A 22812-nucleotide genomic window follows, 5' to 3' on the forward strand; every position below is an offset into this window, starting at 1 on the left:
TCTTGCTGTTTGCGTTTCTCCTCACAGTGGATTAGATGCCGTGTGGTCACTGTCTCCTGAACTGCTGTGTCAGGCGTGGAGTCTATTGTAAATGCATTCTGATTTTCAGTGATCTTGACACAGGTCCGCATAGTGGAGTTCTTATGAGCGTGTCCTGAAGCAGTTCTTAGGGCCAGCTCTAGAGTGAAATATGTGGGCGCCTGGGGATTTATTTCACAGAGGGTGTGGCCAGAGTGTCTGTGGTGACTTCGGCTTTGTAGAAAAGTCATCACGCAGTCATGGCTATTTTTCAGAATTTGCACTGGATTGTTATGTGTCCTGTTCATTATTCAGTTTGTTTCAGAAACTTCCGTCAGCGTTACTTACCTCTGACGAGTTTTTTTTTCCTTCTAGTTCGAGTTATTCGTCTGATGCTCTGACTTTTGAGACTGAGCACAGATTGGACCCTGTGTTCGATTCTCCAAGAATGTCCCGCCGCAGTTTGCGCCTGGTCACCACAGCCTGTGCCACTGAGGATGGCCAGGCTGGGGACGCTCACTCCTGTGCCAGTAGCACTGCCTCCCTGAAGGACAGAGCGGCCAGGTAAGCACTGTCTTCCTTGTTACCGCACATGCTCTAACAACATTAAAACAAACGTACCAGCTTTTTGGTCTGTAGAACCACACTCTTGCACTTAAGTACACACAGGAGACTCACACTGTCGTCGCTGTGCTACGGTGAGGACTGAACCTAATTCTGGACCGTGTGGCCTATCTGGTGTGGACGGTCTCGTGCAGGCCACGGTTTCCAGTTTTGTGTTTGTACTCAGACTCGGGCAGGGGCGCGGACACCCTGGAACATGCGCAGTGCCCGTCCGCACGGCCGGCCTCGTAGCGGGAGCCAAATGTGGCTGTCCTCTGCTGTCATCCGAGGGGTGCCTTCCCCCGACGATTGCGTGGCACTGTGGCCACCGTGGATGAGCTCTGCATGGTTAACAGCCATGTCTGTGTATTAAAGTCTGTGTGAACTAACAGATGCATCATGACGGCCAGCCGTTTGACTATGTTCACTCGATTCCTGAGCTTTGCACGTGCCCACCACCACGCGCATGGCCAAGAAGAAGCAGAGTGCACGATCTTTGTGCCATTTAAAGATCGTGTTCTGTTGCTCACGTACGAATGATGAGTCTCCGATGGAAATGGTCGTCTTTCACTCAGGAATGGGGTGGTTGTGTTAGAAGAGGCGGTGAAAGGCCAGCTTGAAGCCAGGTGCCCTGCCAAGGTTCCCATGTGCCTCACACTCACTGTGGGTTGGTTAGAGGATGGGCCCGCGGTTCAGTGGGCTCATGAGTGGTCGTGAGCGCACCTGAGGGCTCCAGTCGGCTCCACGTGCGAGACGGGGCCTCAGCTGCCTGGCCTCGGCCCGCCTGTTTCTCTGCCGCCGGGCGATGCCACGATCGGTTTCCTGATGTGCTGTGTTCATGTGCAGACTTGTGTTCCTGTCCCCCCACTGCTCGTTCCCTTGAGGAGGGAGGTCCTCTCCCTGCCCCAGCTCGGTGCTTGGGGCTTTGTTGTCTGTGCCAAACAGGAGGACAGAAATGAGGTTACAGCCTTTCCTCGCTGTCCTTAATGCAGGGCCGGCTTCACCGGGGACCCTGAAATAGTGCAGGATGTGCGTGTCTGTGCACACACTTGTTCTAAAAAGCAGAAGGGTTAAGTTTATACATCATAATTTTTATTGTTAGGTCATTTTATTAGATTATTTTAAGTTTTAATCACTTTGGGGTCATGGGGCCCAGAATACTCTGAAAACTGTCCTGTATGTACAATTTTAGAAGCAGCTCTGGGACCCTGGCTCAAGGATTCCTGTTGCAGGTTAATAAGCGTTTCACTACAGCAGAGAAGACATAAGGAAACGTTGCCTTAAAAATACTACATTCTTAAAGATTTTGTATCGGTAAAATGTCATCGTTTTGTATTTCTGAGAAGTCTGTCCACTTGTCCCTTGTGTTCCTTTCTTCTTAGAACTGCAAAGCAGCGCAGAAGTGCAAGCAAGCCGGCTTTTAGCGTCCACCATGCCTCCAGGCGGGTCGTGTCCTCGGCCGTGGGCCAGGGCGGCGCCGGCTCGCTGTCAGGCGCGGCCTGTGTGCGGCCTTCCGTGCTGGATGAGTCTCTGATCCGTGAGCAGACCAAAGTGGACCACTTCTGGGGTGAGTTGGCTGCTGTTGGGGTCTCGGGTTGTCTTGGGGAGGGGGAAGTCCCGGGCCAGGTTGTCCCTCTGCCCCGTACAGGGTGGGAGGAGCTCCTAGAAGATTCCAGGCGTTCCTCCAGACTCAAATACAGAATGCGGGCAGCGGCTTCCCTCTGCCACTTCTGCTGGCCGCGCTCACGTGGAATCGTCTGTTGTGACGTGGAAGCTGAAGCGGTCTGGTAGTGGCCTGAGAACTCTCCTGCTAAGGGCATTACTTGCGTAGGCTGGCTGAGTACAGTTGTCACAGAGGTTCACTGGTGTGGTTTCAGGTTCAGACAGCTCTAAGCAGCCAGGCAGACACAGTATTTTCGAGTCACTGGGAAGCAGTCCACGTGGATGTCTTGACACTAGAAAGCAGCGTGGGCTCGTGAGCCTTCTTGACTTTAGGCAGCAACGGTGTGACCTGGTCCTTGCCGCTGACAGTGCGATGGCCACGGGGAGCCGCAGCTTTCAGAGGGACGTGGCTGCTTGCCTGTGTCCACTGGATGTTCACGGCGGCCCTTTTGAGAGGATGAGGAGATCCAGATTAGCTCCCAAAATGTTGTGTGCTAATTCGGGCAAGCCTGGGAGTTGGCGCTCAGCTGGCGAGGGTAGCTCGTAGGCGGCACAGGGGGCGGACGCCACCGGTGAGGTTTCTGCCTGCCGGTGCTTGAGGGAGCACGTTCTTCTCCCCCGATCCCTCCTCCGTGTCTGCCCTTGGGGTCCGCGGGTGTGCGTGTACAGGTGTGTGCTGTCTGCAAAGATGTGCTTTCTCCTGGAACCAAAAGATGGCGTCTGCATATGTCTGGAGGAGTTTCTGTTAGTTGTAGGCATTTCAGGAAGTGAATCTTGGCCGTTGCCAAAATGCCGACATATTAACCATTGTAACCTTTACTTTTTGTGTGTGTGGGTTTTGTTCTGATAACTCGAGCTCATGAACAGACACGCGTATGTGTGTGTGTTTTAGGTCTTGACGATGACGGAGATCTCAAAGGTAATTATTTCAGTTCTTTTTTTAAATACACTTTTCAAGATGGAAGTTTTTGTAGGTATCTGCAGGTTGTGATAAACAGGTTCCCTCTACTTTCTGAAAACTTCAGGGGGAAATAAAGCTGCCGCTCAGGGAAATGGGGATCTGGCAGCAGAAACTTTCAGGAGCAACGGCTACACCTGCAGAGACTGCATCCTGCTCTCTGAACACAAGGACACGCTCACGGCACGCTCCACTGCCCACGGACTGTCGTCGCGAACATACTCGAGGGACGAGAGTCAGAAACGTGAGTCTGTCTCTCTCAAAGGTTAGAAAAAGATTGCATGTCCGAATATTTTAAGATATACGTACATAACCCTACTTTTGTAGGCCTTTTAGCATCCACCCACACTACTTTCTGTTATTGACTTGAATTCAAAACTGTGTGATAAAAGTTTAAGAAATGCACCCAAGGGGCGCCTGGGTGGCTCAGTCGGTTGGGCTTCTGACTTCGACTCAGGTCATGATCTTGCGGTTCGTGGGTTCAGGGCCCGCGTTGGGCTCTGTGCTGACAACTCGGAGCCTGGAGCCTGCTTCAGATTCTGTCTCTGTCTCTCTGCCCCTCCCTTACTCGCTCTCTGTCTGTTTCTCTCTCAAATATAAATAAAATAAAATAAAATAAATAAAACATAAAAAGAAATTAAAAAAAAAAAAAAAGAAATGCGCCCCAAATTAGCTTTGTTCTTCCTTGTCCTCTTTGAATAAATACATTTTCTGTGGCTTGTAGTTTTATACCCAGGAGTGCGTGAAGTTCTGTGAATTTGAACTTTGGGTGAGCAAAGAAGAGTCCTTCCCTGAAACCGTAGTGGCGCCACACGGCCACTTTATTTTCCCATGAGATCATAGGCGTTCCCACGTGTGGCGGGAACAGCTTCATGGTGGTGCTTTGGCCTTGACGGCCACAGGGGCTTATGTGCAGGAGATGAGCAAAGTGTGTTCTGTGGTCTGTGCTGTTACTTCCGCTCCAGGGATGGTTCGGCTGGAACATGGGGTGGAGGCAGTCGTTGGGGGAGGCCCTCGCGGGAGGCAGTGGCCCTTCGCCCGGTGGAGGTGGGCCCCGTTCTGAGTCTCGGCTGCGCCCGCTCCAACAGGGAGGTCCTCGGAGGCGGCCCTGGAGGCGCTCGGCTGCCTCTCAGAACTGCCAGGGCTGTGTGGCTTTTCCAGGCGGGCCTGCGGGCTTCCTCCTGGCCCGGCATTCCCGGCTCTACTCTTGGCCCGGGTCCCTGAGGGGAGCGTGGCTGCAGATCCCCGGCCAGCTTCCGTCCGTGACTCCTGCCCCGTGATTCCCGCTCACCTCCAGCATGGAGAGGCCAGGGAGCCATGACCTTGTTCCCCAGCTTTCCGCCACTCCTCTGTTTAATGCAAGTGCCCACATGCTGGGCCAGACTCGAGGTCCTCCTCGGGAGGACAGGGCAGGGCCAGTGGCCAGGAGGGTGGCCCGTCATTTGTGTCTCGCCATGTTCCCGGCTGTGCCCCGCATGTAAGGGCACGCAGTACTTTTCAGATGATTGTTTTGAGGTAATGAAGGATGGTCCCAGGACTGAGAGTTATTCCCATTTTAGCATCTTACCCTGTGGCTCAAGTTTCTGGTTTTGTCTACTGTAGGTCATTGACACTGTTGGCTCTAACCTAGCAGAATAGGTTGAAGGGGAGAGGGAGGGGCCGAACGGACACGAGGATTCTGTTGCTGGACCTTCCGGGTTGTGGAGCCAGTGTCACGGGGCGCTCTCCGCCCCTGGTGCTCTGGCCTGCGCCGCAGCCCCCTGCAGCGTGGCCATGCATGTCTTCTAGACCGGCGCACCAGGCATTAGCTTAGGAAGTTCGCTGGGAAGGGACGGGGCTAGCACCTGGACCCGGGTATCGTGCCTCCAGGGCGCTGTCCCCGAGATGCCACGCCACTTCCTGTGGGCTCACCATCCGGGGGAAAGCCCGGCACTTGACTGAACTCTGTGTCACCATCAAAGGTGCTGTGTGTGTGGCTACATTGAGGCTGCATTTTGAAGCCCGCTGTCACCCACCAAGTGGAACACAACGTCGTTCTTCAAGTGGAAGTGCGTTCCACAGCCATCGCCTGGTGCAGCGACGGTGCTTACATACTAGTGGGGATGGCCCCTCCCTCGTAGCATAGTAGAGGTCACGTGTGTCTATTACCCACAGCCACCTGTCCTCATCCTGACGCTGTAGGTAGGGGCCAGCAGCCCGAGCTCCGCTCGGATGGAGGAGCCAGTGCGGATCTGGTAGTCGCCGCAGGGAGCCCCTTGCACTTTCTCATTGAGCTGGTCTTGAATGTTTTTGTGGAGAAAACACATTTTTATTTGCTTTGGGCTTCTGTGTTTATCACCTGCCTTGTTCTTTTAAATTAGAACAGTGATCATATGACCGACACTAATTTACTACTCTTAACAAACGTCTACTTCTCATTATTTGGGCAAAGTGTCTATCGAAGAACATTTGGAAACCACAGAGATGTACAAGGAGAATTACAGTCTCCTGGACCCTTCCACCCAGAGCTAACCCCGCTACACGGTGGGGCCAGCAGGCTTCTCCCTTGATGGCCCGGTCCAGACCACGCTGCGTGAATTAACCCCACACTCGTTTTGTGTCAGTATTTTTTTTTTTTTTAATTTTTTTTTTTTAACGTTTATTTATTTTTGAGACAGAGAGAGACAGAGCATGAACGGGGGAGGGGCAGAGAGAGAGGGAGACACAGAATCAGAAGCAGGCTCCAGGCTCTGAGCCATCAGCCCAGAGCCCGACGCGGGGCTCGAACTCACAGACTGCGAGATCGTGACCTGGCTGAAGTCGGACGCTTAACCGACTGCGCCACCCAGGCGCCCCTTGTGTCAGTATTTTTGTTTTTAATTATGTTCTTGTTGTAAAACTTCGGAAGGGTACAGCTAAAATAAGTTCCTTTCCCTTTTCCTTGTTCCTCCTCCACCCCCTCTGGTCTCCCTTCTAGAAGGAGCTGGTGCTGAGAGGAGTAGATCATGGGGGATTCTTTTGCTTTTAAAAATGAGGTAAAATGCACATAACATCAAAAATTAACCAGTAACTATTTTACAGCTGACGATTAAATGGCATTTTTTAGTACATTCACAATGTTGTGCAACTCCCACCTAAATTTTGCTTTTTTGTACCTATGGAATTACGTGCTGTGTTTTGTCTTAAATGCACGCGTATGGCTGTGCATCTTTCTTCATTTTATGTGGCAAGTGAGAGTGACTTGATTTCTGACAGCTCTGATACTAGGTGCACGTGCCAAATTCTAGTTCATCAGTTTCGTATCCAGACAGACATTCAGGTTTTTCTGTTTGTATCCCTTTAAAAGCAGCGTTCTTCGGGTGTGTCTCCTTCTGCGTACCTATGTGTGTACGTGGGCAGATCCTTCCGTGCGGTGGAAAAACCAGAACGGGTGCGTTCGAGGCCGCAGAGCCATGTGGGTTCTGAGGACTGGACCTTTTGAGGTTCGGGTGAAGTACACCCTTGATGTGGTTCACATCAAAAAGGCTTTACATTTAAAAGGCTCGGACGTCTTTCCTTTGGGACATCCAGCCGTCCTCTCCAGAGCAGGGTACTGATGGGGTGCGTGCAGAGGGCCAGACTGGAGTCCCCTTAGGAAGCTGGGAGCTTGGGAGGAGCCTAGCGCCTGCAGGGCCTTCCTGGGCCTGAGGCTGACCTGAGTCCTTCCTGTGTTCCCAGGGAAGCACCCAGGGGATCTGGAAACAGACTCTTCTGTAGTCTCTGTCTTGCCTAAGGCAACGCATAAAGCCCCCAACAAAAGGTAGAAGTTAAAGATAGGTCGCTGCTCTGAAAAATTGTCACTTGTCGTGGTGGCTTACAGCAGAATTTTGCTTATTGGACCAGCCTCAGGCTCTAGAGAAAGAAGGACTTAAATGCCTGCTTCCTTTGGGTGAGTGAGCGGAGCCACCAGGCAGGGTGTGGCTGTCACCAAGCGAGCAGATGCAGTGTAGACACAGCTGTGGTAGACCAGCTGCAGGCGCCTTCCCTGAGCTGGGCAGCTGAGACACGAGGGCTGGACCCTAAGTCAGGAGAAGCCTCTGTCCTGAAGATGCCTCAGTTAGCAATTAAGTAGTTAAAACCCGTTTCCACTTGCACTTCCTACGTTGATGTCACTCTGGGAAGAAAATGGTTTTGTGCAGTTTCAGGTTAAAAATTTTTTTTTAACGTGTACTCATTTTTGAGAGAGACAGAATGTGAGTGGGTTAGGGGCAGAGAGAGAGGGAGACACAGAAGCAGAAGCAGGCTCCAGGCTCTGAGCCATCAGCACGCGGGGCTCGACGCGGGGCTCGAACTCACGAGCTGTGAGATCATGACCTGAGCCGAAGTCGGATGCTCAACAGACTGAGCCACCCGGGCGCCCCCATGTGCAGTTTCAGTTTAAATAGATTCTCCAGTTGACTCCCCAGAGACTGACCCGCACTGTTTTCCCAGGACGGCAGCATGCGGGTCCCCGCCCCGTGTGCTCTCGCCAGGGCTCCGTTTTTCCTTTTAAACTTCTGCCAACTTGGTGGGTAAAAAATGGAGTTTCAGTGTTTTTGATTATCAGGGAACCAGACCACATATTACCTCTCAGTAAGTTTTTTCTCTTTGTACGGAGCTTTGTAGCCAGTTTTCACTGGAGCGTAGAACAGGAGAGTGAGCAGAGTGGGGACCGACCACGGTCCACGGGTTCCACGGTGTTTTTGGCACCAGACTCTAGGCCACAAATGGCCTCCGTAAAAAAAAACAAAAAAACACCTCATCTTATTTCTTTAAAATCACACCCACCCATGGGGCGCCTGGGTGGCGCAGTCGGTTAAGCGTCCGACTTCAGCCAGGTCACGATCTCGCGGTCCGTGAGTTCGAGCCCCACGTCAGGCTCTGGGCTGATGGCTCAGAGCCTGGAGCCTGTTTCCGATTCTGTGTCTCCCTCTCTCTCTGCCCCTCCCCCGTTCATGCTCTGTCTCTCTCTGTCCCAAAAATAAATAAACGTTGAAAAAAAAAAAATTTAAAATCACACCCACCCAGACTTCGGCAGTCCCAGCTGGCCTCCTGCCGCACGCTGGCGCAAGGGCCCCTGACCGGGCGGTACGGGGACCGGTCTCAGAAGCGCTTCTGGGCAGGCCCTGGCCTTGCCACCGGGTCTCCGTGTGAGGGGAGCTGTCAGGAATGCAGAGTTCCGGCAACTGGAACTTGTAGACCATCGCCCTGCACATTTTAGGTTAATAGGATGGACACAGCAGAGATCACGTCGTATCTTCTGAAGCTCTAGGCCCTGATTAAAAAGCAGAGAGGACCGCTGAGGATTGCTGGCTTAGTCGTTCCAGAATCTAACTGCTCCTCCCAGGCGCTCTTGCCGGTGGTTTCTGGCGCAGGCATCTTTGCAGCCGCTGGTCGTATCCGATGGTCCTTTTGTAGGCAGGTGACAGAGTGAACTGGGTGGGCCAGAGGCCAGTTAAGGGAGGGGCTGTCGAGCAGTATGTAGATTTGGGGTGTACGTCAGCAGAATTGGAGTGCAGTTACCTCAGACCGGCTTGTTTTGTGCAGGCTCGCCTGGGCCAGAGATCTGGCATTGGGCTCACCGTTACAGGTTTGCCGTGTCGCTCTGCCTCTGTCAGGAGGTGACGTGCCACGCGAGGCGGTGACATTTGTCGTCAGGGCTTTTCCCAAGTCCTCTCTGATGTACCTTTGAAGAGTTGGTTCTGCTCTTCCCGAGATGAATAATTTGGCTCTCTGACTTTTCAGGGGAGTAGATGTTGGCCCTGTGGGAAGAAATAACTCTGTTCACGGTTTTTCAATAGGCGGTGCCTCTTTCCACACGGATAGGATTTTGTGGCTGGCCACGGACACTTCGTCATCCCTGTCGTCATTCTTAGCCCACCTTTTCCGAGTGGTTTTAATGAAGCTCAATTATGAATCAGGAAATTACAAATTGAAAAGTTACGAATCAAAAGATCGTGAATCAAAAAGCTATAAGTCAAAAAGCCATGAATCAAAAGGTATTTAAATAATTTTTTTCCTCCTTTTTCCACCTAATCATGCTTTCAAGGTGGAGAAAACACCGCTTTTCCTGCGTGGCGCTTTATCCGCGTTGCTCCTCTCACGCCCTTTCCGCGGACTTTCTCGTGGTGCTTTGTTCGGGTCTTCCTATAAGGGGCTATGGAACTCTCTAACATGTGCTGCTTTGGTTCTGTTTTCTGAAAGCGGACCGGCGCTTAAATGTTTTTCGAGTCACTTTTTAAAAAGTTAACGTACTCCACTTTCGATTCGTATTCCCTCTTGAAGGCAGAAGTAGCTTATTTGAATGGCACTTAGAAGGTAGTGGTCTCCGGCCGTTTTTGAGCAGGCCCGTCCGTCTCTGTCGCATTGGCCGTGGGTGCCTGGCTCGGCCAGGTGGGGCCCGCGAGTGTCTCCCTGGCAACGCCCCGTCGCCCCGCCTCCCCTGCGCGGCTGCGCCGCGGGCCGGCCTGAGGCCCGCGTGCTTGGCCTCGCGTGCCCTCCGGCCCGGACTCCGCCTCCGCCTCCGCCAGCGTCTCTGAGCCTTTTTTGCGTGTATTGCAGCTCTTTCCGGTCACTGTGGGACGGTGGATGTAGGAGGGCTTCTCAGAGAGGACGGCCGCCTCAGTGTAAACGGGGAGTCCCCGTGTAAGTATGGCCGCGCCGCGCGGGGGACGCTGGGCACGGGCGGGGGCTGCCGCAGGTGGTGGCGCGAGGCCGCGGACACGGCCCCACGGCCCCCCGGGCGCGCAGCCCTCGCGGGTTAGCGCGGGCCGGCCCCTCGCAAGAGGCGCCGGCAGCCCCAGGTTGCGTCTGCTGTGACATGTCCGTGCATCTATTTTCCTGCACAATTGAGTTTCCTAATGTTTTCAAACCGCCATTGTTGTGCACAGTCGAGATTGACCAGGTCTGCGTGGTAATCTGTCAAATTAACTGCTTGTCACCACCACCCACAGGCGATGACTGTGAGGGGAAGAAGCTCCTTGAAACGCACACAGACATCCGCTTGCGGTCCTCAAGGCCGGAGAGGGTGGCGGGGGCCATTTGGCACGTCTTTTCTTACGCAGGTTGTGTCTCACACCTTTTTGTTTTGTTCTTATCGTGTTCTTCGCAAATGCTGTGGCTCCTTGTTTGTTTGTGTTGTAAAAACTGACAGGAAGAGTACTGACTTTAGCTTGAAATACAGAGAATGTCTCTGTCGGGAAGCTCCTTTGGAACGTATCGAGTTCAGGCTAAACGTCTGAGAAGTAACCTGCTTGAGGTGACACGACGGGTTAGAAAGGCTGGTCGTCCTCCCGGGTGGAGCTCAGTAGGAGCCGTTGCCCTGTGCATCGCTCCCGTGACCGCCGCGTCCTGAGCCTTTGCGGCAAGGAGGTGTACGTGCACAGTTACATGTTTTCTAACTTGCACCCCTAAGTTTCTTGCTAAAGGGGCACCTTTTTTAGAGTTTTTTTTTTAAAGCTAAACTTCAAAAGTCATGGCCTCTTAACTGTTAATAAAACATAAAATGATAGATTAAAAACTCCTGTTCAACGATGTTTCTTTTCCTCTCAGGCATGTTGGAATTAACAGCGTCAGGAGTCAACACGCAAATGCGTATATAACTTTCAGCAGTTTTGCTGCCTTATGTGATGCGTGGTGTTTGATAACCAAAGTCTATCATGTTAGTCTGTTACCCAGCGGTACTGCCGTTTGTCATTCCAAAATACTTTTTCACTAGAAAGTGCTAACTTGTAGAATGATCAAGTGAAGACCAAGTCTATGGTTTTGGAGTCACCATGGTCTCACCTAGAGCACGTTAACTGCTGGTGCCTACAGATTTTATCTGTTAGCTCCAGCGGTGGGCGTGGGGGTAGCTGCCCGCCACCCTCAGGGCTTTCTGTAGGGGAGTCTGCCTTCCCTGCGTTGGGAGGAAGTGAACGCGGCGGCGTTTCATAATTGAATTTCAGAATCTCGCTCGGACTTAAATAGTTGATCATTTCTTCTCCTTGAGAAGAGACTCTTGACGTAACTGATTTGAGAGTCTTGGTAAAATGGATCCCAGTGGGAATTTCTTGTACTGTAACTATGGAGAGCTGGTTTTCCGGTGTGAGTTTTGAGTGTGCCCCTCTTGCACGCATCTTGTCTATCACAGGTCACCTCTTGGTACAGATGCTGCAGAGGATTGGAGCTTCCGGATGGTTTGTGTCGAAGACACTGTTGTCGCTCCTTTGGTTGGCCGTAGTTGCTCCAGGTGGTTATTCCGGCTCTCTGTGTTAGCGCTCTCTCCAGGGCTTTGGGCAGCTAGCGCCTGCAAGAGATGACTTATCTAACCAGATGAAAGTTTCGTTTCAGGGCTACGTGCTTTGATCCTTGACATAACATGTTTCGTTCTCGGTTGCGTACAAGTGCTAACACACTGTGTTCTCGGGTGTGTGAGGGTGTGTGAGCGTCTTCGTCTCTCCTCTGTGTTGTGTCCTGTGTTAAGTCTAGCTGCTTGAGTTAACTGTAATTGAGAATGCATGAATTTGGGGTTTCCCCTTTTTATCACTGTTCTGCGGCTCTGTCAGCATTCCATATTGCTTTGTGCTTATGACGTCCCTGTGTTTGACCGTATGGATGTTCCTGCCGTGACGATCGGCGTCTTAATGTGCGCCATCCCTAATTTCATCTCAGCATACTTACGTGATACTTGTTTGCACGTTGCCTTGTGCTCTCTTTTGGCCTTCACGAAAACTGTCTATTTAGGAATTTGATTTCCCAAAGACCATTTCTTTAGAATGTTTGGTGTTTTCTCTTTTAGGGAAGGCAGCCTCTGGAATACTCTGGTGGCTAGGGATTGGATGGTACCAGTTTGTTACTTTGATTTCTTGGCTGAATGTGTTTCTTCTTACAAGGTAAGAAAACCAGTATCATGTCAACTCCATGTTTTTTGTTTGTTTTTAAACATTTATTTATTTATTTAATTTATCTATTTAGAGAAACAGCAAAGGGGGAAGGGCAGAGAGAGAGGGAGAGAGAATCCCAAGTAGGCTCTAGGCTGTCAGCAGAGAGCCGGATGCAGGGCTCAGACTCACGAACCATGAGATCGTGGTCTGAGCTAAAGTCAAGAGTCAGACACTTAACCCACTGAGCACCCTGGGCGCCCCTCAACTTGGTGTTTTAAAGAACTGACTTTGTGGGATGCCTGGGTGGCTCAGTCAGTGAAGTGTCCGACTTCGGCTCAGGTCATGATCTCGTGGTTCGTGAGTTCGAGCCCTGCGTCGGGCTCTGTGCTGACAGCTCAGAGCCTGGAACCTGCTTCAGATTCTGTGTCTCCCTCTCTCTCTGTCCCTCCCCCATTTGCACTGTGTCTCTCTCAAAAATAAACGTTAAAAAATTTTTTATAATAAAATACTGACCTTGTGCTAATTGCAGGACATAATTTGATTTGTTGGGTGTTTGGTTTGTTTGTTTGTTTTTGTTTTTATTTTATTTTTTATTTTTTATTTTTTACTGTTTATTTATTTTTGACAGAGAGCATGAGTTGGGGAGGGGCAGAGAGAGAGGGAGACACAGAATCCGGAGTAGGTTCCAGGCTCTGAGCTGTCAGCACAGAGCCCAATGCGGGGCTCGAACTCACAGACCGCAAGATCATGACCTGAGCCTAAGTTGGACAGTCAGCCGACTGCGCCACCCAGGCGCCCCTCTTTTGTTTATTTTTTTAATGTTTATTCATGACCTGAGCCTAAGTCAGACGCTTAACCGACTGAGGCCCCCAGCATCCCTGATTTGATGTTTTATAATGATTTATGTTCTATTTACATTTTTATAGTTCAGTATATTAATGTCTTGCCTATTTTCTATCACTTTATTTTTATTTCTTAATTTTTGAGAGAGAGACGGCACACGCATGTGTGCACATGCCTTTGAGGGGGAAAGGGGCGGAGGGAGAGGATCCTAAGTAGGATCCTGATGCAGGGCTTGGTCTCCCAACTGTGAGATGATAACCTGAGCTGGAATCCAGAGTTGGATGCTTAACCCACTGAGCCGTCTGGGCACCCCTGTGTCACCTCATAGTTTACAAAGTGCTTTCATGTTTTTATTTAATCTTTCAGACCACTTCTGTGAGAAAGGAAAGGCACTGTCATTCTTGGAGTACAGGGGTGACCCAGGTCGGGAGGGGGACGGTCGGGACTGGGAGCCAGACCGGGCAGTTCCTCCGGCTCCCAGTGACCTTAGTGTGGCTAGTGACCAAAGCTCTTTAGTGCCCTGCGTGGCACCTTGCATGTCAAGAGTTAGTGAATACAGTCGATGGTTAATATGGGCCAGGAGACATCATTTTATGGACAGGCTCCCCTGTAGGCGCCGAGGGGGTGCCTGGCTGGCTCAGTCGGGGAGCCTGCGACGGTGGAGCTCTGGGTTATGCGTCCAAGCCCCACGTTAGGTGTGGAGCCTACTTTGCAAACGGACAGACAGCTGTAACTGCATTTCTAATACTGTCGACTTTCATTTTGAAATAAGAGTGGGGTTATTTGGTATGAAATTACACAGAGAGGTAAAATGGAACGGTGATCCTGCCCTTTCTTTTTCCCAAGGTAATATTTTTCTTTTTATTCCTAGGTGCCTTCGAAACATTTGCAAGTTTTTAATCTTGTTCATTCCATTATTGCTTTTACTAGGTAAGTAGAATTCGACCTACTTACCTCAGATGATTAACAGATACACGTAAAGGTGAAAGGAGGGAAAGGGCTGCGGACCTCGGTGCACGTTGTGCAGAGCGTTGTCTGCACATACACGTGCAGCTGGTCCCTCTCCTCTTCTAGGTGCAGGTCTGTCCCTGTGTGGCCAGGGACACTTCCTGTCAGGCCTTCCTGTGTTCAACTGGACACGTGCGCACGGAACCCAGAGGGTGGACATCCCTGAGGGCACCTTCACACCTGATGCCCCTCATCTGAGCCAGCCGCCAGAGGTAGCCACCCGGGAAGCCCCCTTCTCCGGCCTTCCCCATCCGTAGTCCTCCCAGTAGGTTTTCGTACTGCTGGGAACAGGTGCCCTGCCCTGTGTCAGAAAGTATGTTTAAACATCCGATAGGCAAGGCTTAAGACTTGCTCCTTAAATGTTCGGAGATAGTTTGGGTAATGCCTATTTAAATTTTCTCATTCTGTTAATTTTAATTAAAAAAAAAAAAAACAACAACAGCGTTTCCTACTTTGGAAAATACAGAGTGTATGAAGAAGAAAATATAACCCCCCATGTCTGCCACATGGGGAAAATCCCTGATGACGGCCATCGTCACGCTGTGTATCCGTAGCATTTAGGGGACCTTTCACTGCAGTGTTTGGTTTGTGCTTTTGACTCAAAACTGCACTTCAGATTATTTGACGCCAGACGGAGTTCTCCATTTGTGTTGCGGTTGGAACTTGCTGTCCCTGTTGTAGGTCGGCAGCGAGGCTTTCCCCCGGCATCCGATGAGCGAGGTGGAAAGGCAGGTGGCCTCGTTGTCTGGACAGTGTCACGGCCACGACGAGAAGCTCCGAGAGCTGGCAGCTGTGCTTCGGAGACTGCAGGCGCGGGTGGACCAGATGGACGGAGACGGCGGCGGGACCCTGTCCCTGGTTAGAAGAGCGGTGGGGCGGCCTTCAGGGGCCACACGTGCTGGCGGACTGTCGGGCTCCGAGGTTGTGCCCAGCAGTTCCCCAGGGTCTGTTCTCTTCGTGGGGATGAAGAGTGGGAGAGGCACGGAGGGGACAGGTGGCCGTGCCAATCGGTCGTTGGGAGCCGTGTGCTGTCCCGTGACCGGGAGCTCCGGCGGGCAGCGCGGAGATCTCGTGCCCGGGTACCCCGCTCTGCAGGTGGCTCCTGGCCTGCGTCTTAATCTGAAAATGGCCTGTCACAATTCAGTGACGTTTCATCTCAGTAGGGATTTGCTTTGCACTTCCTGTCAACACTGATTTGAAAAGTTCAAGTCTGATGTAAAATGTCTCGAGGTCATCAAGCGGTTAAGAGTAGCTGCTTCTCTGTCCGGAACCCTGAAGAGAGTCTTGTTTATTTGGTATGTTCTCAAGGAGAGACCTGTCAGTCCACTCTCCCCACGGCTGATGTTTATTTTCTTAGGTTCCAACATGCGTGTTTATTCAGTGTTTAGATGCTTTGGATTGAAATCTTTCAAATACGGGTTGCCCCTTGCCCTAACAACCTGCTGTTCCCTCACGTCTCTGGTCTCGACCAAGAGCCCCCTCCCCACTCAGTACCAGAGTCAAGGCGTGAGCCCATCTCCCCTCCCTCACTGGTGCCGCTGGCCTCCAGCCTGGGCACCCCCAAGGCCCTGCGCGGAACCTGGTCCTGCCGTGCCCCTGGGCAAGCCTGCCTCTTGTCTCTAAGCGCCAGCGCCCCCACGCTGGGCCTCGGGGGAGCACTGCCCCCCCCATGGCCCCGCCCACCACCTTCCCCACCCACCTTTCAAGTCACTGTCTTCTCACACCTGATGGGGACCAAAAGGAATGTTAGTGGAGTGAGTGACCCTTTTCTCAACTCTGGTTTGGCCTGGGGAACATCACTAGTTTTCATTGTGATGTGTTGATAACATGGGAGGACGCTCAGGTGACAGGGCACAGTTTGCACCTTCTCTGCACGGCCCCTGCTTGCCCCCAGCGTGCCCCCCACCTTGCCCACCGCTTGCCCCCCCCCCCCGCTTATTCCCGACTTACTCCCGCTTGCCACCAGTGTGCCCCCCAGCTTGTCCCCAACTTGCCCCCAGCTTATCCCCTGCTTGTCCCCGCTTGCCCCCCAACTTGCCCCCCAGCTTATCCCCCGCTTGCCCCCAGCGTGCCCCCCACCTTGCCTACTGCTTGCCCCCCCGCTTATTCCCGACTTACTCCCGCTTGCCACCAGTGTGCCCCCCAGCTTGTCCCCAACTTGCCCCCAGCTTGTCCCCAACTTGCCCCCAGCTTATCCCCTGCTTGTCCCTGGTTGCCCCCTGCCAGTCCCCAACTTGCCCCCCAACTTGACCCCCAGCTTATCCCCCGCTTGCCCACAGCGTGCCCCCCACTTGCCCCCCAGCTTGTCCCCTGCTTGTGCCCCGCTTGCCCCCAGCTTGTCCCTTGCTTGACCCCCAGCTTGTCCCTGCTTGTCCCCCACCTTGCCCCCCATTTGTCCCCCGCTTGCCCACAGCGTGCCCCCCAGCTTGTCCCCAGCTTGTCCCCCAGCGTGTCTCCCACTTTCCCCCCACTTGTCCCCAGCTTGTCCCCCAGCTTGCCATGCTTGGAGTGTTTGTACCTGCTCAAGGAGCATTGGCGTCCTTCATTGATTCCTCAGTCGTTGCTTGTTTTTTGTTTTCTTGACCATAAAGTTGGGATGACTTCAGTCACGTCCCGCTGGCACAGTTATGACTGGTCTGTTCTTGTTGGCCAGGTGAGAACTCTGTAGATGGAAAGGGTGAATGGGAACTTGGCCCGTTTTTTGCAGACGGGACGGGAATAGTGGGAAGGGTTGAAGCGCGTCCGTCTCGAGGGAGCTGGACTGGATCCGTGATGCACCACCGACAACAGTCCAGCTGTCCCCGTGGGCAGAACGTTTGTGGGTGAGCAGAGTCCCATCAGGTAGCATGTGCTCCTAGCTGAGGCAGCCTGAAATACTGTCACCACCGCGGGGCGAGAGGACCGTGAAGTCCTTGATAAAACAGTGGCGAGCTCCTTTGCCTCTGACTTAGTTCCTTCTCTTGTGGAGAAAAGAAATGGTAGCTAAAAACAACAAACCCACAAACAAACCCAAGAGTCCGTTTCAGTGTAGTACAAATGACCAAATTTTACGCATTCTGGGCTCATCTTATTAAACTTAGGTTATAAATTAGCATACGTACAGATTTCACGGGTTCGTCTTACACCGTTTTCCAGTATTTACCTGTGTGCAGTGTGAACTGCAGTTTTCTGGGGTTCACCTGTGCTGGAAAACTCTTCTCATCTGATGCAACTGTCTGTCTCTCATCTCTCGTGTTGTGAGCGCGGAGGAGAGCTCATCTGTGCAGCACTTTGTCCCTTTCCTCCCGGCTGCGCTCCGCAGCCTGGTGGGGAAGTGCTCCCGCCAGGTCACGTGTGGCGCCTGGCTGTGTGTCGCACACTGGGAGCGGCTCACACGGCAGGAGCTGTCCGTGCAGTGTCCCCTGAGAGTCGCAAGGCGTCCACACGTTCGCTCGCATCTGGAGAAGTGGGACTGTGTTGAGCTCCGGGGTTCGGGGTGGGGTGAGGACCCTGAGGGACCCCAGGATGCCAGGCCGTGACCGGGCGCCCTCGAGTGTTTGGGGTTCCGTACAGAAACGACTGCCAGGTCTTGGCTGCTTGTTAACGCCCCTCTACCATGTGCTCACTCCTGTTCCTTTCCAATCCTTTCCAAGACTGACTCCGTGACCTTCCACCGGGAGCACGAATCGCGAATCTCAAACCTAGAGGACGTTCTTGGAAAGCTGACAGAAAAATCCGAGGTTTGCATTCTCGACCTTTCACTTGTGGCCCCAGCAGTGAGAGGACATCGGGGTCGGCCCCGGTTGTCCCGCTCCTCAGCCTTTAAAGTGCCTCTTTTAGGGGGCTTGCTGTTGTCCTTTGTAAAACAGAAAAATCTTTCTCACTGTTGCCTCCCACCCCTGGTAGCTCCCTTTCATCGCGTTAGCGTGTCTGCCTCACGGACTCCGAGGTGTCTGAGGGGGCCCTGCGCTCAGGTGGCAGCGGGGGGACCGAGCTGTGGCCGGCTCTCCAGGTTCCAGGGCCCCTCTTTCTTCTCAATGTCCCACAGCCTCCCCCAGAGTGACTGTGTCTGACAGACCAGATTAATTTTCTGGTGGAAGAGCTGTTATTATCAGGTATTGGTGAAGGCAGAGGAGGGAGGCCAGGATGTTTGCAGTGATCTGAGCCAGCAACACCATGGGGCGCTCAGATTCAGGGTCAGCGGGCACCTTCGGACCCAGCGTGAGCCGTGGTGCAGCCCTGGGGGTCTTGGGGCAGCTGCCGTGTTCCTGCCCAGGGGAGCCAGGCGAGCTCAGGTCACCCGCTGACCAGGGTGTCTGTGGCACTGAGGAGAGGTGGGCAGCCGGAGAAGGAAGCGAGAAGGCAGGGACGGCCTTCGCTTCGCTCTGTGCCGGGAGGACGCCCCCCCTCCGTTCGGTTACAGTTTGAAGAGGCGCAGTTCTCGACTCGCTGTGGTCTCGTTAGCTCCCGCGTCTCTGAACGGACCCTGTTCATCATCACATCTTTGTGTGTGTATTTGTCATTTCCTTATCCTGCCACGTTCAGAAAAGACTTGCCAGAGGTGGTGGCAGTGTTCCACTCCTTGTCCTGGGTGCCGGTTACGGGAGCTGCTTGTTTGGAAAATCCATCAGGCTGTCCCATGTGACGGGCACCGCTCTCTGAATACACATTGTGTGTGTGTTAATAGTTTTCTTTGAAAAAATGAACATCCCTCCCCTGCCAGCTAGCAGGCAGGTCTGGGCTTTGAACTAAAGGGAAAACTCACAGATAAATATGTGTAGTTTCATATGGAAACACGTGGTTAATTGAGTGTCTCATCTATAAAATGCTAGTATGTAACTCTTGTATATAAACAGATTTCTTTCTCTCACTTTTAGGCCATCCAGAAGGAATTAGAACAGACCAAGCTGAGAACAGCTAGGTAGGATAATTTTGAATAAATTAAAATTTTGTCTTCTGTGTTTCCTTGTTGTGTGGGACAGAGCGGTCATTGGCAGGACCCCGTGTGCACCTCTAGTTACTGGGCTTTGTGGGTGAACACATTCCCACGGCATCTTGGTAGGCGACCCTTGGCGGCACTGACGACAGAGAGGCTCCCTGCGGGGCCCCGGTAGGAGGTGGGCTTCTGGGCCTGGACGCGCACCGCCTCAGCAGCTTCTCCTGCGGGCCGCCCCTGGCCGTCCAGGACCGCCCTTTTGTAAGGGGCCTCCTCACATACAGGACGGGGGTGCTGTGCCACACCTCTGGGCTGTGTTTTGGCCGCCTAAACACCCTGTCCCCAAGCAGTTTCTGGGGGCATGCTGTTGGGGTCCTCACTGCCCCGGCCTTTTCTCTGGCACCTTTATCGGCTCCCCTGGATTCTTCTGGAAGTACGCCATTCCCTTCCCTTGATACGCTCGAAGCTGCACGTCGTTTTCCACACCCTCCAATTTTATCCATGTGGTCCCTGTGCAACCCCCCCCCCCCATTTGTGTTTGTGACATGACACTTGTGCCCTTCTGTCCCTCCTGTCACTCCTGTGGCTCCACGTGGGGGACCAGACGATGAGTTCTAACTTTGCACCTTCCTGTCTCTGGCTCTTAGATCCCGTATCACTATTTTAGACCCCATATATCCTTCCGTCAGGATGGATATGAGTGTTAACAGCACATCTTAATTCCATTTCAGAGCCTGTATTTCCACAAGAAGGTTTGTTGCTATGCCAATATGTGGATGCTAAAATGGTTTTCCCGGACTCTCCTGCCTGGAGACATGTAGTGTTGGTGGCTTACCAACCACAGCTGCCTCTAAGCAAATACAATATCACAATATTTTGCGTCACAATTTACAATTTCTACATAAAAATAGGAATTACTAAGACAAACTCTGAAGCCGTACGTTTTTCAGTTCAGTTACCTGTTCCATTAGCATGAAAATTTCATGTTCAACATTGTAATGGTTGTTGATAAATTTGTCTGATTTTAGATGTCTTTTTTATAGTTTTGAGGAGATAGATACAGGTTATTTATTTATTTATTTATTTATTATTCTTTTAACGTCTGTTTATTTTTGAGGGAGAGAGAGTGCCTGATGGCGAGCGGGGCAGGGGCAGAGGGGGAGGGAGACACAGAATCCGAAGCTGTGCTGACAGCTCAGAGCCCAATGTGGGGCTCGAACTCACGGACCGTGAGATCATGACCTGAGCTGAAGTCTGACCCTTAACTGAGCCACCCAGGCGCCCCTATTTATTTCTTTTAGAGTTGTGGGTTTTAAGTACTAAGTAGTTTTGAGAGCTTTCTCCTGCTCCTGACAGCCGCTGGGAGTAAGTAGCATGTGTTAGACGTCTTACCCGAACACCAGGGCACATTTGTGTGTTCATGCGTGCACTGCTGTGGAAGAAGGTCTCTTTGGGATTTGACTTGAAACTTCTAAGTTTCCATGTTAAGGTGGGACAGGTCGCTGTGTTTACAGTATTGACTTGTCTGTGGGGTTGTGGGTCCCTCCACGTGTTTATCGCATGCGTTTACTTTAAGCATGTGCGACTGGGGACGCCTGACTTCCTTCCTCCTCCCGATTTCCCAGCGGGCTTGAGGAAGAGCCGCACCTCCTTTCCATGGTTAAGCAGCTGGAACTGGAGCTGGGTCATCTGAGATCAGAATTGTCCAGGTGGCAGCATTTGAAAACCAGTTGTGAGGAAGTCAGCACGATACACGGAAAGGCAAGTTGTAAAATGTTTTATCGTAGAAAATAAAACACTATAGTTGAACTTTTATGTTCATGAACTTCAACTTTCTTTAGAACTTTTATTATATCTTAAGTTATTTACTTATGTACGTATTTATTTACTTTGAGAGAATGTGCAGAGGAGGGGCAGAGAGGATCCCGGGCAGGCCCCATACAGTCAATACTGTGCAGTGCAGAGCCTGATGCAAGGCTTCATCCCACGAACCATGAATGAGATCACAGTCTGAGCTGAAGTCAAGAGTCGGACGCTTAACCGCATGAGTCACCCTACATCTGAAGTTTTAAACCTTTAAGATAGCATTTAACATTTAACATAAAATAGTTAATATTCAGCTCTCCTGGAATTTCCTCTAGCACATTAGCACCTAGGTGTGCGTCTGTCCACACTTTGTGTGCAGGTGGCCACGTGCCAATGTTGGTTTGGGGGCAGGCCATTTTGTACGTCTTTTCACCAGAGTAGATTCGCACGGCACTCTGACGCTTAGCTTCCTGTTGCCATATATCCCGGTGATGTTTCAGGCCCCAGTTTCTTTATGCAAAAGAGGAAATCCAGACATTTATGCTGCATGAAAATGGAAAAAGAAACATTTGAATGGCAAAAGCTATCGTAAGTCAGAGTCGGACAGTAGATTGGGAAAAAGTGTCTGCGATACAGTTGATGAAATCATCTCTGCTCTGCAAAGAGCTCCTGGCATTGGCCACAGCAAAGACAGTGGGGACGTGGGCAAAGCATGTGAGCGGGTCACTCGTTTCCACTCCTCGGGTTTGCAGACAAAAGTGAACACCTGTCCTTCGGCCTTCAAAGTGGCCGCGAGAGGGAGGACAGACCCACCCCCACCCCCCCAGCACTGACTCGGGGAGACGGCTTCCTTGTGGCTGGTGGGACTGGGTACCTCCACCCTCGTGGGGGAGATCTTGGGATATCAGCCAGTTACACAGATGCATATTCCGAACCTGGCAGCAGCCCGCTTGGGGCCCTCGGCAGCAATGAGAGCGACAGGCAGACGGAACCACAGAGGCCGTGAGGAGCCTTGCAGGGTTAGTGCTGGAGGGCTCGCAGGGCTGGAGGCCGTGGCACATCTGTGGCCTGTGAACGAGGGCCGCCGTTCACGCGGGAGCAGGGTGTCCCTAGTGCGGAGCGCTGCGGAGCTGTGCGAGGGGCCAGGTGGGCCTCCCGGCCTTGCTGTGGGACTCTGTGCTTTCTCCTGTGCATCCGTCCGTGCCGCATCCATCACAGAGCCAGGGCGGGTAGAGCGAGAGCACAGGGCCATTTCTGGCACATGGAAAGTCACACGTTTGTTGTTTACGTGACTGCTTCCTTACCGCACCGAGTTTGCAGAGCGGGGGCTCCTTCCTCTGTGCACCTGACCCATGAGTCACTCCCCCAGTGAGTGCCTGCTGAGGGGTGCGTGCAGGGCGACCACGTTGGAGGAGCCTCCCTTCCCTCGGCCCTCCTATAACGTATTCCAACGCTTTTGGAGAGCTCCTCGAGTTTAACGTGAAGGGAGAAAGTTGTCACAGTTACGTTATGGGTTTTGGAGAAGGTTTGTGGTCCTTTCGAGGTGTTAAGGTGACAGAAATGAAGCTTTTAGATGGTTTGGTTAAAACAGTAAGTTCACGTTCTGCTTACTAATGATTTTACTAGGTGGACGCCCAAGTCAGAGAAACTATCAAGCTCATGTTCTCCGATGAGCAAGGCGGTTCTCTGGAATGGCTGCTACAGAAACTTTCTTCCCGGCTCGTCAGCAAGGGTGATTTGCAGGGTTTGTTGCGGGATTTGGAGCTGCAGGTGCTGGAGAGCGTCACCCGCCACACTTCTGTGACACAGCGGGTCTCCGGCCCTGAGACCGCACCGTCTGCTGCGAATGAGGCCGGGGCTTCTGGGATAACGGAAGCGGTAAGTAGGCGATGGGAAATGTTTGAGGCGTGTATCGTGATGGAACTGATGATCTGGTTACCGAGCTGGCAGATCCTGAGGTCTTACCCGACGAGGGTCCCCCAGGGATGTGGTTGTGGTCGCAGAGGTGCTTGGCGCCGTGTGGGGTGCGGAGAGGGTGCCAGCTCGGCGGGCTGTGGCTGCTCTCGATGCCGGTCAGCCGCTGCCTGGGGGCCTCGTCTCTGGAGCAGTGACCGTCGTGGCTGTGTGTGAGCCCCGGG

At 52.4% G+C, this 22812-nt stretch overlaps 1 protein-coding gene across 19 annotated transcripts in view; it reads left to right on the top strand.

The window, feature by feature from the left end:
• The window catches only part of SUN1 (Sad1 and UNC84 domain containing 1), a 53302-nt gene that overhangs the window by 21041 nt on the left and 9449 nt on the right, over positions 1 to 22812 (top strand). For 4 of the 19 annotated variants that reach the window (XM_023246231.2, XM_023246230.2, XM_045047761.1 and 1 more), the window contains 16 exons: positions 394 to 582; positions 2004 to 2188; positions 3176 to 3202; positions 3309 to 3506; positions 9040 to 9237; positions 9800 to 9883; positions 10192 to 10302; positions 11370 to 11468; positions 12018 to 12111; positions 13817 to 13875; positions 14020 to 14165; positions 14635 to 14811; positions 17586 to 17672; positions 18810 to 18853; positions 20494 to 20629; positions 22301 to 22552. In XM_023246231.2, the coding sequence (XP_023101999.2) occupies positions 394 to 582; positions 2004 to 2188; positions 3176 to 3202; positions 3309 to 3506; positions 9040 to 9237; positions 9800 to 9883; positions 10192 to 10302; positions 11370 to 11468; positions 12018 to 12111; positions 13817 to 13875; positions 14020 to 14165; positions 14635 to 14811; positions 17586 to 17672; positions 18810 to 18853; positions 20494 to 20629; positions 22301 to 22552 (2086 nt within the window). The remainder of the gene's footprint in view (positions 1 to 393; positions 583 to 2003; positions 2189 to 3175; positions 3203 to 3308; positions 3507 to 9039; positions 9238 to 9799; positions 9884 to 10191; positions 10303 to 11369; positions 11469 to 12017; positions 12112 to 13816; positions 13876 to 14019; positions 14166 to 14634; positions 14812 to 17585; positions 17673 to 18809; positions 18854 to 20493; positions 20630 to 22300; positions 22553 to 22812) is intronic. The other 15 variants (XM_045047762.1, XM_019820309.2, XM_019820313.2 and 12 more) reach the window with 15 other exon arrangements.

The sequence above is a fragment of the Felis catus genome, chromosome E3, assembly GCF_018350175.1.
Source record: "Felis catus isolate Fca126 chromosome E3, F.catus_Fca126_mat1.0, whole genome shotgun sequence".
NCBI lineage: Eukaryota > Metazoa > Chordata > Mammalia > Carnivora > Felidae > Felis > Felis catus.